Here is a 17,219-nt window from a genome sequence, read left to right on the forward strand (position 1 = left end):
AGTCTAACGCAGCAAATCCTAGACCTTCTCTGATGTTCCAAATAAATAGAAGGTTTTAACATGACAATTATTGGTAAGCCGTCTACCCTCCTAGTTGCCTATAAATTTTAATTCAGCTTGGTCGTTTTAGCAGTATTCCAGATTTTGTAAATTGTTGGCAACTTTTAAAAAAATCTCTTGCAATCATAATTTTGCCTACTGTTAACAAAGGTTGTTAACAAGTTATGAAAAGCTTGAAAAATTGAATCCTTAAAGTTGATATCAATCAGTAAGCAAAAATAAATATGAGACCTACTGGTTTTCCTGAAAAGTCTGCAATAGTTTGCCGCATATGTCAAAATGTAGCCACAAGACTTCCATCATTTAAAAAAAATTGCAGGTGTTTTATGGAGTTATATAGCAATAGCATGGTGAAAAGGCAGGTCCCAAAATCCATGGGTCAAACCGTGTCCGTTTGCATCACTCCTATTTCAATATTAAGCTGAGCCTGTTGCTCACAGTCATCAAGGGACCCAATCTTCTTGCAGCTAGCACACTGAGCACTTTTCTAAAGGCTTCTTTGCCTAGTACATTAGTAAAGACCAAAACCATTTTCACAAGAGAGACTAAAAATACCTTTGAGGCTCTTTTGCACTCTTTGTATCATGCGTACAGATTGCTAATATGAGAAATTCCATGGAAGTGAACGCATGTTCTCACCCACATAGCTCATACATTTACACTATGGATCAATCTACAGAAAAGCAAATTTATATTTGGGATCACAGTTACTGCAAGTCTGAACTAGTCAAGGCAGGGGTAGCCAATCCATGACTGGTGTCACAGCATTATCCAAAAAACATCAGTGTAATTTCATAGAATTCAGGCATATGATGATCTTACTATAGCCAACCTGATGCCCCTAATGAATAGAAATGGAAGTTCTGCTGTTTACATTTTATTCCTGGTATTTATTTTTGGATTACCCCACACTGGCCAAGAAGTATATTTGCATTTGACAGTTTAAAATGAGATTCTCAAAGCATTTTTAGCCAGTGTGGACTAAACCAAGAATAAGTATCAAGAACACAGTGTAAACCAGATCAAAATATCCAGCAGCACACCAACATGAATGTGTCAGAAATGTGCATAGATACCATTACCCTTTTATGAGCAAGATGGGGAGCAGATAAGCCAGGAGCCTGCAGGTCTTCCACAGAAAATGAACTGATCTGAAAATGAAGAATGGGATGGGCAAGGCCCTACATAATCCGTTCACAGCTCTGCCTGTAGATACATTTTGTTGTAAAGAAAATAGGCTTCTACTACCCACAAAGAGGCTCTAGACACAAAAGGCTTGCACTCCATTACACAAAGAAGCTGCAGACAGTCCCATCCCTTAACAATAATTTTTAAGTAGTCTTTAATCAAAAGCATTCAGCAGCCTTTGCTTCCCTTTAAGAGCTCATGTTCTAGACAAATTCCTCAAATTACAGTACAGATAGAGGTGTATGCTCTGCAACATCTAATATTTCCTTGGGAAATCATATGCTCATCTCTTTGAAAACTGTACTGTGCTATGCACATCTCAATGAATGTCATCTTCCTACCAAGTATCACCTAAAAGAAAAAGAACTAACTGTACCAGGCATTTATAAGTTTTATTCACGGTCATTGACCAGCACATAGTACACCAATGGCATATCTTGCAACATAAATGATACATATGATATTACAATAGAAGCAGAATTTTAACACCAGGCATTTATTTACTTATCTGCTTCATTTACAGCACACTTTTCTCACTGAGACTCAAGGTATATTAAATATATATTTTTTAAAAACCTAATTGGACAGCATTAGCCTTTAGACTTCCTCCATAAACAATGCAGTAACACAGTAGCACTAAGATTACAGAATTGGAAAACAATGCAAACCACCAGCCAAACAAAAAGAAACCTGTCCATGGCATGTCACACCATAATAAAGAATGTGGGCTACAAAGGCAGAGGACAAGGCAGTAAAAGCAAGGAGATACAAGCATTAAGCATCACAAAAGACTTCAACCCTGTTGCCCTATAAAAGCAACTTCCTCAGCTGTTCCATTGTGCAACAGTTCTAATTTCATTATACAATGTAATCCTGAACATTTGTTTTAGACATTCTGTGCAATGATATAAGTGGGAGGCCTTCCTGACCTTCTCAAACAGGCTGTTCCACAAGGCAAGGGCCAGATCAGAGAATGCTCATTAATGGGCAGCTGCCAGTCTTACCCATTTGTAAGGTGGCACCTTCAAGGCTTAACTCAAATGAGTGAAGCCACTGCGGCACAGCACAGGGAAACTGCAAATACATGGATCCAAGGTCATTAAGAGCTTCACAAATGATAACTGTGAACTGTGAATATTTTGGACTGCACCCCATAACTGATTGGTAACCTATGGAGTGACCACAGAATGGGCAGGATATACATGTTCACCTAGTGCCTGACAGTTCACCTAGTGCCTGCTGTGTTCTGCACCAACTGAAGTTACCAAGATGAGTTTAGGAGCAGATCCTTGCAGAATGGCCTACAACAGCCTCAAGCTAACAGTAGCATGGATCCATGTGGCTAGATCAGCCAAGTCAAGGTCAGGAGCCATCTTTCAGGCTAAACAAAGTTAGAAGAATGCATTTTTTTACACCTGCATTGGCTTGTTTCTCTAGCAATAATGCTGGATCCAGTATACCTCAAGGCTCTTGAATGAGTCAGCAAATGTCAACTAGACCCCAACAAAAGTGGGAAGCACAATGTCCTTCAAGACCTCAGTCTTCCCACCAGCATTATCTCCATTTTGTCAAGATTCATTTTCACCCTTAGCCATTTAACCACAGCAGTAAGGCACTGGTTCAGGACCTCTACAATACCACCAGGCAATTTGCACAGAGAATTGTAGAAGTGGGTGTCATCAGTATAATGATGACAGTCTCCTCAAAAAGCACAAACGATTTCCCCTAAGGGCTTTATACAGACATCTGATTGTATGGAGGATAAGACTAAGCTTTGTGGAATTCCACAGAACAAATCCCACATTGAAGACAACTAGTCTCCAACAGGAGCCCTCTGAGACCTAATCATAAGGAAAGTTTTAAACCAATGCAAAGCACATCCCTTAATCTCTACTTCTACTTCCAAATGTCTCCATAAAATTGCAGGTCCATACTGTCAAAGGATGCTGATGCATTCAGTTAGCGCAACAGACTAAGCATACACTAGTTTCCATATTTTCCCCCCAAGCAGTTATCTTTCCCTTTAAACAGTGTGTGTGCGCACAGGTTTTTCCTTTTCTTTTACGAATATGCAGTGATGGTTCACCAGTGTAATGTCTGCCCATCATGCAAAGATCTGTCAAAAGGGGGGGAGGGTTTCTAGCACAAGGTTCTGTGGACAGACACCACTGCAGAAATGGAACAGTGCCAGATTTAAAAACACCTGTTGCTGTTATAATCCTGTATGTGCATATATATGGCACTAACACATCATCACCTCCAAAATACCAATGTCTCCCTACCTGTCCATCTTTGGTGTATGTTTCCTGAGCTAGGGGCACAAGAGTATTACTTCACATCTGCTTTCACTGTGTTCAGTGCCTACACACCTAGCCAACCTTGATGGTGATGAAGGTCACATGAGTCCGTACCACAATCTGATACCTCATTTAACAATAAACATTTGTGTCTGGGAATGCTATGTCATGAATAACAGAAACTGTATTCAGCAAAAATGAAACTAGATTATTTTTAGACACTGTTGCATTGCTAAGTAGGATCCTGTGATGGATAAAAATCTATACCGTACCACCAGAATGAATTATGCAAAGAGGTAGGTTTACCTAAATGAATAGGTCTGGCAAAGTTCAGTCTGTTGATCAATGTGGGATGATAAAGTTGTTCCACCTCTTCTTGAGCGTGCTGATGGGGGGAGGTTGCTGCTATACCCCAGGAGAATTCTTCTTTCAAGCAGCTGTTCAATACCTGGCTCATACCACATGCTGTGATGTGCCTTGGAGGATTGTTTTCTCACTCTCCTGGGTAAGTAAATTACTCCCACAGTGCAAGTATTCATTAAATATAATACAACATCAAAATTACAAATTAAACAGAAAACAAACCAACTGAACGAATAGTAACAGCCCTACAACAGGCGACATTCTGTAAGCCGCCCATGTAGACTAAGTACATTGTACCGACCACTGTAAGACGCCCTTAGCCTGTCCGCAGGGAGGGCGGGGTATAAATACGAATAATAAATAAATAAATAAGTCAATGAACAACTATATTTTAAAAGAAAGGAAGAAGAAAAACAAGAAATGCACTCAAAAAGTTTAAATGTTTGTTACTATTGCTAAACAAACCAGAGACCCTTGAGCTAAATTCTGTTCAGAGAGGAAATCAATACCTAAATGGCCTAGGCATTCTGTCTAACCGCAGTCATGCAAATAGCGTAATTTTTAAAGCTCTCTCAAAATTACCCCTCTACATTTCATAAAACTATCTTTTAAATACATACTTTCTCCACTGACCAACATTCCTTGACTGCTATACCACCATCCAAATCCTAGCAATAACCTCTTGCTTAGATCTCCAAAACCTTCATCAGTCTCTGCTCCTGCCCCTCATATGCCTAATTGCCACCACTTTCACCCTTTGGTATCTCTACTGATCCAAGTGTTAGGTTCTCATCTAACTTCCTGCCCCAACTGAGCTCATCTTTCCCAGCAGCCAGTTCTCACAGCTGCAGATTCCCACCAGCTGTGCTTCAGGCTTGTTTCCTCATAGCGAGAAACTATCATCAGGATGTGTCTGTAGATAGAGAAGCACCCTAGGCTGCTGTACTACTGAAATATCTGCATTTGAGAAACGCTGTTGTATAGGTCATACAGTATGATCATCCTGTTTCTTACATATCTTATCCCATGAGGACCATCCAGTAAGTATTATCATACTGTTAAGACAGTTTCCCAAGTTAATATTATTTTAGTTTTTTTAAAATTAGATTCTCAAAAGATATTGCAGTTATTCCTCCCTCCAAAACACAACACAAATAGCTGACTTACAACTGCTAAACATATCCCCAGCACTATTTCAAACCTAAAATCATCTGGTTAAGAGATCTCTCATTATATAGACCAATATGAAATGTTTAGAAAAATAGTAATTTAAATGTTTTGTTATGATTTTTCCCAGATTGGAAAAAAAAAGATTGCTTATCGTCCTGCTTTACTTATTAAAAAATAATAACAATAAATCCTCTGATTCTGTATTTGCTTGATGCTCCAGTATCTAACAGCCAAAGGGGGACAGAGGTGGGTCATTTAACAAAGGAAAGGAAAGCTGACTGGGTGATTATATGGCAGACTCAGAAGATTTGGGTGCAATCCTTTACCCAGCTGTGATCCTGAGCAAATCAAGGGCAAGACAACTGACTAAAGAGCTCCAGATTGTACCACCTCCACTAAAGTGAATGTGATTTACTTACAGTGATGAGCAGATAAAGATCTTGAGTACTGGGACAATCATAGCAATTTCAGATCCTGCTTTGAAGACTATATAACCAAAGGACTGCATCTACTGTGAACCAAAAACATCTCCAAATTCAATTCCAAACTCACCAAGAAAACCCCAAGTGTGCAGATAAATGCACACACTTTTGGGCAGCATGTCTGTTTCCAAACAGTGGAATTTGTAGCAAATACTGAGGCCCCGGTCACATGGGAGGTTTTGGCCCGGAAGAGGGACGGATCGGGGGTGCAGCAAATGGGCGCGAGCACACCGCAACATCTGGGAATTGACGTGCACCCGTCCCCGATCCGTCCCTTCAGGCCGGTAATGCGGATGAAAAAAGAACCTGCTAAAGAGCAGGACTTACCTGCAACGCCACAGCAAGCGCGGCCGTCGGATCGCCGGAGCGCCCGTCTTCAGGAGCAATCCAGGCTCCCGGCCGAACTGCACATGCACACACATGCACAGTTCGGCTGCCTCCCTCTCCCTTCAGTGGCTTCCCCCCCGGCATCTGATCGTGCCGGGGAGCAACTGCACGGCAGCTCAGGGGATCTATGTGATCCCCCCACTGCGTGTCTCTTTTGGTGCGGCTCTAAAAAGCCGCACTTTGGCTGTGCTTTCTCACCCCATGTGGCAGGGATTTGAGAGAACTTTGCAGGGTCATGACATATTGCAGGGTCATGACATAACAAGCATAGGGGAAGGAAACCAAAGCTGCCCAAACCACTAAAAACCAACCCTTTTATCTTACTCACCCTTCCCATTGCAGACTTTGCTATTCCTTGTGAAATTAAAAAATATATATATATTTAAGTTACCAGCAAGCCATGCTGTGGTTTTCTTTTCAAATTTGTTGCTTGCCCAGCAATCCCACATACAAGATAGTCAGCTTTGGCACCTCCTCTGCCTCACAGGGGAATAAACCTGTTCCAACAGTATTTCACCAAGCAAAAAGTGAGGGAAGAAACTTGAAGCCTGTCTGGCATTTTGCTTCACAATTTGCCAGAACCCCTAAAACAGGCTTACTGTGACATCCTAGCTAGCCTGGCATAACTCTCATAATTAGTTCTTCACTGGGTTTTACTTCCCACTGCAGTGTGGTACTAACTAATGGCATGCTCTCAGTGCCAGCAGTCTATGAGCAAGCTCTGCAGAGCAGAGATACAGACATATTACCTTCTTTCAGAGTACTGATTCACAAAGTCCAGGCTCAAAATGTGAGGAATTTTTATCTACACTTTGAAACAAGAAACCATCCTTAGTACCTCACATTTGGAAGATTACTGGCAAAATCCGATTTGTGTTCAACAGCAAGCTGGTAACATGGTGAACATTTTATAGTCTGCCTTTCTCGCTGAGGTTCAAGGTGGTTTTTCATTTTTTGTTGTTCAGTCGCACAGTCAAGTCCGACTCTTTGCGACCCCATGGACCAGATCCCGCCAGCCCTTCCTGTCTTCCGCCGTCCTCTGAAGAAGCCCCCTCTCACATGCAGTAAACTACCACAACAGCAAGTGAAATGCACTAAACCCGTCTCCCTAATCTGCTTGTTTAACACTGTGAATGTTTAAGAACCAAGAGACTGTACAGCCCAGGGGCCAGTCGCTTTCCATTACAGGGATGGAAAGGGAGAAGGGCCAGAAGGGCAACCCCCTAAACCAGGGGTGGCCAAACTGTGGCTCGGGAACCGCATGCGGCCCTTTCACACATATTGTGTGGCTCCCAGCAGGGTGGCTGGGGAAGCTAAATATCATTAGCAAACAAATATCATTGGACAAATAAATATCATTATCAATATCTGCTTTTACCACTTCTGATATTATTTTTGGCAGTCTCATGTAATGTTAATAAAAAGCAAATTTGCATATTTCCGAGTAAAAACGTGTAGTGTTTGTTCATGTCTTGTGGCTCTCAAACATCTGACATTTATTCTATGTGGCTCTTACATTAAGCGAGTTTGGCCACCCTTGCCCTAAGCCATTCCCTCCCTTACAGGTCCCTCTCCCAGTTTTCGCCCTCTGCCTGATCACTGCAAACCTAATGATGAGAAACAAGTGGAGTAAGAACAGTCTAGATCAAGTGCTCAACTATTCCATTAATCACCACCTCACAGGCCATCCAGGACAAATGAGACTGGGCTTCTTGGAGCACAGTTTCTGGTAACAAGGTGGATAAACACTACTGCACAGCATTGTGATACTGAAATCCCATTCAGTGCACTTATTTCCAAACTAAAAGAAACGCCACAAGTGACCACTTGTACACCTCAGGCAGCCTAGCAGGCTGGAGGGGGAGGGGACAATGTTCAGAAATCAGCACATTTTAAATCAGGCCATTCAAACCATGCACAGGGCATTTATCACTAGCATGAAGTCCAGTCTCAAAAATACATACCTCCCACATACCATACAACAAGTTATCAGCCAGGCTACATAACATGTAGGCAGGTACATTATGTGCATATATAAGGTACACATTTTAGATACCAGCTTTGGTATCTCTACACCAAATGGAGAAGAACAGGAGCTTGCAAGGATGTATGACAAAAAACCAGATGGAGCAGCAGTCTGCTTCAGGAAGAGGAAACCCCACGTGCCTGCCATGCTATTGGACTTCCCACGTGACTGCACACTGCAGATATACCCCCAAATGAACAAGATTATTTTTAAGTGCATAAAGCCTCCCATACTTCCTACAAAAGTCTAATTTCAAAAGACAATATATTCAAAAACTACGACCAGCAGACTTGGACCATCTGTCTTCTGCCCCTGCCAATTAACTCTCTTACAGAACCTGTACAGAACTGAAAAGATACTGGTCAAGTGAAACAAAAAAGCAAACCAATGAAGCAGGAAAGTACAGGCTGTGTTTTATTTCTTAAAAGAGCAGTGTTAGGCATGACTTGATGTACAGATGCTACCTGTGAGCGTTTCTTGGGACTGTACACATGCTCAGCAGCAGCACTGCTTTAATGTTTCAAAGCTGAAGCCTGGAATTCCAAACATATTTCTGAACTGATCTCTAGCTAGTTCAGATTTATATCATGCTCCAAGAAAAGAAAAGATTAGGAATGGCAATTTGGGTTTTTCTTTCCCAGATAATGGTTTTGTTGCACAGGAAATGCATAGCTGTTGTTAAACTTCCTCTCCGCCAGTGCATCTGTTTGGGAGGAAGTGGAGCCACATGTCTTGCCACCAGCTAGCATGTCAGGTGTGGGAAGAAATATGATTAGTCAAACCCCCAGATGCTAGTCAATGCTCCCAAGGGCTTATGTATTGCTCACACAACCACCCCCATAGAGTGCTAACTAAATGGTCTGTGTTAACAGTGGCTTTATATTCAGCATCCTAAAAACCTTTTGCTATAGTCTCTGGTGTTCATCAGACATGCAGACCTACTAATGGTAAAAAAGAGTGATGTGTTCGCATCATCAAGTCAAGCCCTCCCTAAAATTCAAAACCCAGGCATATGCCTCCCCATGTTCCTCTTCTGTCTTGTCAAAATAGGCTTCCAAACATACAGCTATGCTGGCAGACAAATTCTGAAGCTCCTTTGTTGATATACCCCAAAGCAAACCAACCCTTGATTGTTTTACTCCCCTTGCCGCTCCTGAAGCGTTCCTACAATATAACAAGAGAGCAAACATCTGCTTAGAAAGGTAGGAAACACCACCAGAGAACAGCACGATTAACGGGGAGGGAGAGATGGACATTCCACGGGGCAAGGTAATTTCCATAGCGAAGTACTACTGGCAACGTCCCTCCGGGGGGGGGGAAACCGCATCCAACGCCCCGGGGGGGGGGGGTTAGAAGGATCGCCTACCATACCACCATCCACGCTCACCTGCTGTGGTGGGAGCCTGAAGACTGGCCCGCTTCCTCAGTGGGGAACCACTCTTGGGGGGCACGATGCCAGACGACATTTTGTTCCTTCTTGATGCGCCGCCGAAGTCTCACAACCGGCACGGCCGCGATCGGACTCAAGAAAAAGGCGGAGACAAAGGTGGGCCGCGCCCCTTCCTACTGATTGATAGCGAGAGCCTTACGCCCGCCCGAGGGACTGACCAGAGTTCCCTGCAGACGATCTCCAGCGGATCTTAAACCAGAGCCCCGCTTTTGTTACCCTCCCCCGTCCGCTAGCGGCTGCCCTTGCAGGAAACACCCGGACTGCAGTCCCATACACCTGGGAGTCAGTAACCTCACTGAAACCAATGCGGTTTAAGGTTGCATAGGTCGGCTAGCAGCGTCTGGCGATCTGCATCTTGTAAGCCCCAATTTTCTGCATTCGGTTCGACCCCTCTGCATCAGGAAACCGTAATGAATGGCGCGTATGGTGGGGCTTCGCTCACGCAGGATCACACGCCTTGCACTGTAATAACAAACATGCTCCCACCTACGCCTTGAGAAAATGGAAAATTCCAAGTTGCTGCCTACCCGTTAGCTACCTTGACTATTAAAAGGAATTAAATATGTATTCAAACAGATCGTCGTGACTATGGGTCCTTCCCCAAAAGGCAAGAATCCTGAGTGTATCTGCACCGCTTTCGGCAAGCATCCTAAAACAACTATGGCGCTCTTTCGACTGTAAGCAATCTTTCCCGTCTGGATTTCAAAGAAACACACTGCACTGCTTTTTATTCCGTTAAACCGAATATACCCAACAGGACGGGGGGGGCGGGTACGGTAAAGAGTCCGTTTAAAACAACGCTTCTCGGGAAGGGGAGCCTCAGCCAGCCCCCTCCCCTGTATCATTGCTACCGGAAACTCCCTGTCTCAAAATCAGAATGAACTACGCCACCCTCTTTGTTGTTTAGGGGTATTTGCGGCCAGCTAACTGGCTTACATTTCCCCCCCCCCCCCCAAAAAAAAAACCACCGGGGGACTTTTTATTGGGGGACAATTTGATACAATAAACCAGATTGTGAAACAATTGGCTCCTCCTCCTACATTGGCCTGGCGGCTCAGCAGCTTCTTCCGAGATGCCGAGCACCGAGCCTGGCAGCAAGGGAGGCGGAGCCTGCCACTAGGGCGTGGCACCCGCGCCGCGCCGCTCTGAATGAGATCCTGGCAACTTGCATGTGGCGCAAATTCAGCCTTTTCTCCCCGCTGGGGAAAAGTATGCACAACGGCAATTACGCAAATGTTTGGCCTGGAGATTCATGAATGCTGTTGCTTCGGGAGCCAGAGGTTTTAATGTGGAGCGAAGGGTGGAATTTGTCTTCAGAGGACGCCAGAACTGTTGGAGGAAATGTAACCTGGGCCTTCCAACACGAGAGGCCCGCGGAGAAGGGAGATTAGCTGTATTTGAGAAATGGCGCCGGCGGTTGACTGAAAGGGCCGCTTGTAACAACTTGCAGACAATTCTTGGTTAATTTTTGCTATGTGCAAGTAGCAGCAAACGGCAGAAATTGGCCATCTGAGCTTATTCGTGCTGCAAAATGCATCCTCTTTATCTCCGTCATTCCGCCTTGCTTCAAACTAAACTCTCTTGTTGCTGTGCAGACTTCGAAGGTATCGACCCAGGGCAGAAAAGGGGAAATGTAGTAGGAAAGCCCTCAGCTCACTGCATCCGCTTTCTACACATCCCTTCCTGCCGCCGCGCCGCCTTTCCCCTGATCTTTACTGTGCGACGGAGCTTAATAAGTGACCTGCGACGAGACCCTAACAAGTGGGCGCCCTGGGCGCCACTGCCAGTGGGTCTTCGGGATTCTTTCACTTAACAAGCTGTGGGGCATGCTTGCCACGAAGGGCTCTTCTCGCCTTTGCAATCAACCGCTCCCCCCTCCCATTTCTGCCCATAAAAATTTGCAGGAGTGCATTCTTCCTGGCGTGATCTGGTCCATGGGGTCGCGAAGAGTCGGACTCGACTGTGCGACTGAACAACAACAAAAAATTCTTCCTCTAGATGAGAAACTGTAGCTAAAACAAGAGATAGCGAGAAATGCTGTGGACAGGAATAAAAAGTGGGATAGGGGTCGAGGAGAGAAGTGACAAGCCGCGAAAAAGACAGGAGCATTTCTTTGTTTAAAACGGTGCACATTGATCCCTACCTGATGCCATGCCGACCCTGGAAGGGGTTCCAGCTTATGCAAAGCAAGCGAAAGGTGTTTCCCTGAACTTCAGCTGTGCTTATCTTTGTGAGGAAGCGGGGCTGTGGCAGCCCCTCCAGATCTGCAGTGCCGGGGTGGGGCATACACTTCCTGCCCGAAGAACCCGGCCCAGATCCGCGTCTTGGTTTCTGCACTTTGGAGTTTGGACCGGAATCCCGGGGCCCCGGTCACTGCGGGGCAGTTGAAAAGCTGTCCACCCCAGCTTGCCTACCGCGACTCTCAGGTTGGCCGTCCAAAAGTCTCCCCGCAGTGAGCGATAGTGAACAGTTTCATTTTACAGAAAGAACTTCATCCTACTCAGAGAATGGCGCCACCTTGCTGCAGTGTGTTATCAACTAGGAATTTAGCAATAGGCACTGGGACATCTCTCCAGAATGTAAACACAAACGGGCTTTTAGAAGCCTGGCAATATTTTCCCCACAGCAAACTTGCAAGCCAGGTGTCGTATTTTTTTTTTTGTTATTATTCTAACTCATCGTATTAGACTCTTCACAGCAAAATCATGGAGTGGAAGAGTAGTAAATTTAGACTGCATGTTTGTAGTTAACAGAAGTAAATCCCATGAACTGATCATCTTTGTAAAATGACCTTGAGCATGATACAGATTTCATGGACCAAACACAGAAGTCATATTTTGGTGTTGAAATGTCATAAATGAACACCTAATTTTATTAAAAAATGATTTGCAATGTTCCTAAAAGTCAAGTATTTCCCTTCGTTCATAATGATTGCTTTAATGCCCTGTTTGTACCTTCTTTTTCACATCTTGTTAATTCTTGGCCTCTCGTCTTGCTTATGTATTTATAAAAACTGGGAGTTGCTTTATAATGTTGCCAATAGATATGCATACAACCACAGGGTAAATAACATCTTGGATAATATCAAAGTGTTGTGCCAAAGATTTATCTCGTCCTTTAACGTTTAAATTGCTTCCAAGTAAAGATACAGCACAAAACTCCAGTTGGCATTACTTGCTAGATTGCATTGAAAACTTAAAAGGGGGGCTTGTATTATCAGGTAATTTCTCTACCTCTTCTACCAGGTACCTCTTCTGACTGCCTTCTTATTCCCACTACTGATGCAAGAACTTTCCCATCTTTCCCAGTTTCCATCTTTGTCTTGACATCTATAATAACACAGATTTCTCAGGGGTATCTTTTCTACCCCCTTTGACCTGTGCTTAAAGTACAAGGGGCTCAGGGGTGTCCAGCCCTTTTGCCACTATTTTAGTAGGGTCTGTGGGGGGATAACTTGCCCCCCCCCCACGCTGTTGCTCCCTAGATCTCAATACCATGACATTTTGGCTGTGTACCTAGCTGAGGAGGGCAGTCTGATTTCCAGCTCTGCATTGTTTTGTTGATTGACTTTATCCAGGTCTATCCATATTATCACACCAGATAAGATCTTGCTTGCTGCCAGTCTGCTCCTCTTCCCCAGTGCACTTGGTTTGGCCAGATACCTCTGCCTGTCCGTTAGAGTCTCTTGCCTCACCCATAAAGTCCCAGCTGCCCCTGAGTCTGCTGCATGTATTTGCTGATAGAAATTTCCAGCCAAGTGGAAAGTTCCTTGCTAATGGCTTTAAAATTTCTCTTCTCTCTGGGGAATATCTAGAACCAAAGGAACCTTGGCTACCTAGCCCCAAGGAGAGCAGTGCACTTTCTGTGGTGTTATTTGGATTTTGGGGTGTCAATCTAAATCTAGAACCTTGATGTATTTTGGCTATAGTTACCAAGTAATCGTTTGTGGAACTCAACTTGCAAGTGTCCTACCTTGCAGGGTTGACTTCTTGATTAATGCTCAGTAGGGCTTGTCACTCTCTCATGGATCACTGCCTTGAAGTGGTGAGGGGGCTTGCATGGTTCGATGAAGCTGCAGGCTATGCCATGGAGGGCCACCGAGGATGGACAGGCCACAGCAGAGAACTCAAACAAAATGTGATCCACTGGAGAAGGAAATGGCAACGCACTCGAGTATCTTTGCCAAGAAAACCCCATGTACAGTAACGAAAGGCTAAAAGATATGACGCCGGAAGATGAGCCCCTCAGGTTGGAAGGTGTCCAATATGCTATTGGGGAAGAGCAGAAGGCAAGTACAAGTAACCCCAGAAAGAGTGAAGCGGTTGGGCCAAAGCTGAAAGGACGCTCAGCTGTGGACGTGTCTGATGGTGAAAGGAAAGTCTGATGCTGCAAAGAACAATACTGCATAGGAACCTGGAATGTAAGATCTATGAATCAAGGTAAGTCAGATGTGGTCAAAAATGAGATGGCAAGACTGAACATCGACATCTTGGGAATCAGTGAACTAAAGTGGATGGGAACGGGCGAATTTAACTCAGAAGACCATTATATCTTCTATTGTGGCCAAGAATCCCGTAGAAAAAATGGTGTGGCCTTTATAGTCAACAAGAGAGTGAAAACGGGAATTAAGATTGCTGGGGAAAAGATCAACAACCTCAGATATGCAGATGATACCACTCTAATGGCTGAAAGTGAAGAGGATCTAAAGAGCCTCTTGTTCAGAGTAAAAGAGGAGAGCGCAAAAGTGGGCTTGAAGCTCAACATCAAAAAAACTAAGATCATGGCATCCGGCCCCATCACTCCTTGGGAAATAGAAGGGGAAGCCGTGGAAGTAGTGACAGACTTCACATTCCTGGGATCCCAGATCACCGCAGACTGTGACTGCAGCCATGAAATTAAAAGATGCCTGCTCCTTGGGAGGAAAGCGATGGCAAACCTAGACAGCATAATAAAAAGTAAAGACATCACCCTGCTAACAAAAGTCTGTATGGTCAAAGCAATGGTATTTCCAGTAGTCATGTATGGCTGCAAGCGTTGGACCATAAGGAAGGCCGAGCACTGAAGGAGAGATGCTTTTGAATTATGGTGCTGGAGAAGACTCTTGAGAGTCCCTTGGACTGCAAGGAGATCAAATCAGTCAATCCTAAAAGAAATCAACCCTGACTGTTCCCTGGAAGGACAGATACTGAAGCTAAAGCTCAAATACTTTGGCCACCAAATGAGAAGGGAGCACTCACTGGAGCAGACCCTGATGCTGGGAAAGATTGAAGGTAAAAGAAGAAGGGGACAGCAAAGATGAGATGGTTAGGCAGTGTTATCTATGCAAAGAACATGAAATTAAGCAGACTCCGGAGCATGATGGAAGACAGGAGGACCTGGCGTGATGTGGTCCATGGGGTCGCGGAGAGTCGGAGTCGACTGTGCGACTGAACAACAACAAAGGACTTGTCAGCTGAGGTCTAGTTTAGTGGGGCTGGTGGTGCCTCATTACCCCGAGTAGTGAGGATTTGCTTTTCAGTGTTGCGTTTTGCTCCTGACCTTCACCCAGTGACTTCTTGTGGGACAAGGGGGCTTTGACAGGCTATACCATGCCACCTTCCCTTCCATTCACCTTATTTTTCAGCTGATACCCCTTCTCTGGGGAAGTTTGTGTTAGGTAAGCCCAGCATTGTGGGGTATTTGTCCTTCTGTGTCCACCTCTTACAGAGTGAAAACAAAAACTTTACTGCAGGTAGATGTTTCCTTATTTTTTAAAATTATGAAATAAATTCTGTATGAATTATTTGCAAAGCACCCTGTAGGAACAAAGCTGATGTTGCTTATAATGACCAGTGAGAGGGATTCAAATTAGAGGAGCCATTAAAATCTCTCTACATTTCCCCTGTAATATGATCACTGCCTTTGATTAAGAAGTTTTCCCACATAACCATCTTAATTGTAAACACAGAATGCTGCGCCTAGACTGCTGATTAGGGCCAACTATTGGGGGCTTATGTCCTCAATACTACAGTAATTATACTGGCTACTGATCCACTCCCAACCTCAATTCAAGTTGTTTGCTTTGTTCTTTAAAGCCTTACATGGCTTGGGACTGAGGTATCTGAAGGACTGTCTTCTCCCATACATTCCTGCCTGGGAATTAAGATTGCAGGGAGAGGACCTCCTGACTGTCCCACCAATTAAAGGTGCCTGTTTGGTGGGTACACGGGAGAGGGACTTTTCTGCGGCACCCCCACAATTATGGAACAACCTCCCCAGGGAGGTGCACCTGGCCCTCTCACTTTCAGTCTTCAGGAGGCAGTTAAAGACTGTTTTATTTAGGACTGCACTTTGACTGATTTAGCTTTCATTATAGGCAGTCCTAATTGGAGTTTTTAAACTGTGGCTATTATGGCTTTTGTAATTATTCTTTTTATTGTATTTTTATAATGCTTTATTTATACTGGAAGCCAGCTTGCATGCTACAAGGGAGAAATATGGCTAACAAATGTTTTAAATAAATAATTTAATATCATACATTCTATCAAAGCTGTTGCAGTTCTCTATACTTGTAATTAGGGAAACTTGCTTTCATTTATCATGTTTCAAGAACCCAATTTTCAAAAAATTTCAAAAATATTAAGAACTGATTTTTTAGATGATGTAACAAACCCCCCCCCCCCAACAAAAAGAAGCTATAGCCAAAATAAGTACTGGACTTTCTTCAGTAATGCACCAAGCAGTGCCAGTTGCATAAGTCAGTGGAAAGGGCCATCTTTAGGCCTATGGCTAACCCTGTTGTTCTGGAAAAATATGAAAACTTACCTGTTCTGAAAGGCCTTTAATGCAGAAGAATTGTTTTTATTGCTACTAATTTTTTTAATGACTTGGTCTTTATGGTTGCTGCTGTTGCTGTTTATTTTATACCATGGCTTAATCATTCTCACTGTTAATTTTTTATTGTTTCTTGATATTAATTATGATTGTAATTATACCCAGTATATCAATAAATAATAATTCTGGTGTTTTATGATATGTTTTTAGGGTTTCATGACAGCAAAGTAAAGACCTTTCACCTTTTGGTAATTCATTTTTCAATTCAAGCCCATCAATTCAACCCCATTAAGTTTCAGTACCCTGGGCAGAGTTCCCTAGGTTTTATTACGGTTAGCCACTAGGCGGGGCTAGAAGGCATTTTCTTGGAGGATCTGTCAATGGATGGTTAAGAAGTGAATACTAAGGATAGCCTAATCTTGTCAGATCTCAGAAGCTAAGCAAGGTCGACCCTGGTTAGTATTTGGATAGGAGACCACCAAGAAATTCCAGGGTCACTATGCAGAGGAAGGCAGTGGCAAACCAACTCTGAATGTCTCTTGCCTTGAAAAGCCTGTGGGATTGCCAAAAGTCAGCTGCAACTTGACAGCACTTCACACACACATAACAGTGTAATTTAAGAGCATACAGACTGCAGTGCTGATAGGGGTCTCTCCTTTCTATTGGACTCTACAATAATCTGGTGGTTCCTGGCCCGAAAAGCATTCATCTGGCCTCAACTCAATCCAGGGCTTTCTCAGCTCTAGCCCCAGTCTGGTGGAATGCTCTACCAGACAAGATCTTGGTCCTGCGGGATCGGATGCAATTCCGCAGGGCCTGTAAGACCAAAATGTTTCACCAGGCGTATGGCTGAGGTAACGATAGCTGAACTGGCCTCCCCTGCTCTACTCTAGCCATGAGTTGTAACATCTACGGGCACACATGATACACAGTCCTTCCCTAGAAGGATTTCCTAGGATATATTATATTGCCTTTTATGTGCC

General features: G+C 43.9%; 1 protein-coding gene across 1 annotated transcript in view; it reads right to left on the reverse strand.

Moving 5' to 3' along the window:
- Positions 1-9,490, reverse strand: part of AMPD2 (adenosine monophosphate deaminase 2) — a 49,159-nt gene extending 39,669 nt beyond the window's left edge. The window contains exon 1 of the mRNA XM_015423553.1: positions 9,361-9,490. Coding sequence (XP_015279039.1) covers positions 9,361-9,439 — 79 coding nt within the window. The 5' untranslated portion in view covers positions 9,440-9,490. The remainder of the gene's footprint in view (positions 1-9,360) is intronic.
- Positions 9,491-17,219: the final 7,729 nt, after the last annotated feature.

This window comes from Gekko japonicus, unplaced genomic scaffold, assembly GCF_001447785.1.
Source record: "Gekko japonicus isolate JY-2015 unplaced genomic scaffold, Gekko_japonicus_V1.1 scaffold3595, whole genome shotgun sequence".
Classification (NCBI taxonomy): domain Eukaryota; kingdom Metazoa; phylum Chordata; class Lepidosauria; order Squamata; family Gekkonidae; genus Gekko; species Gekko japonicus.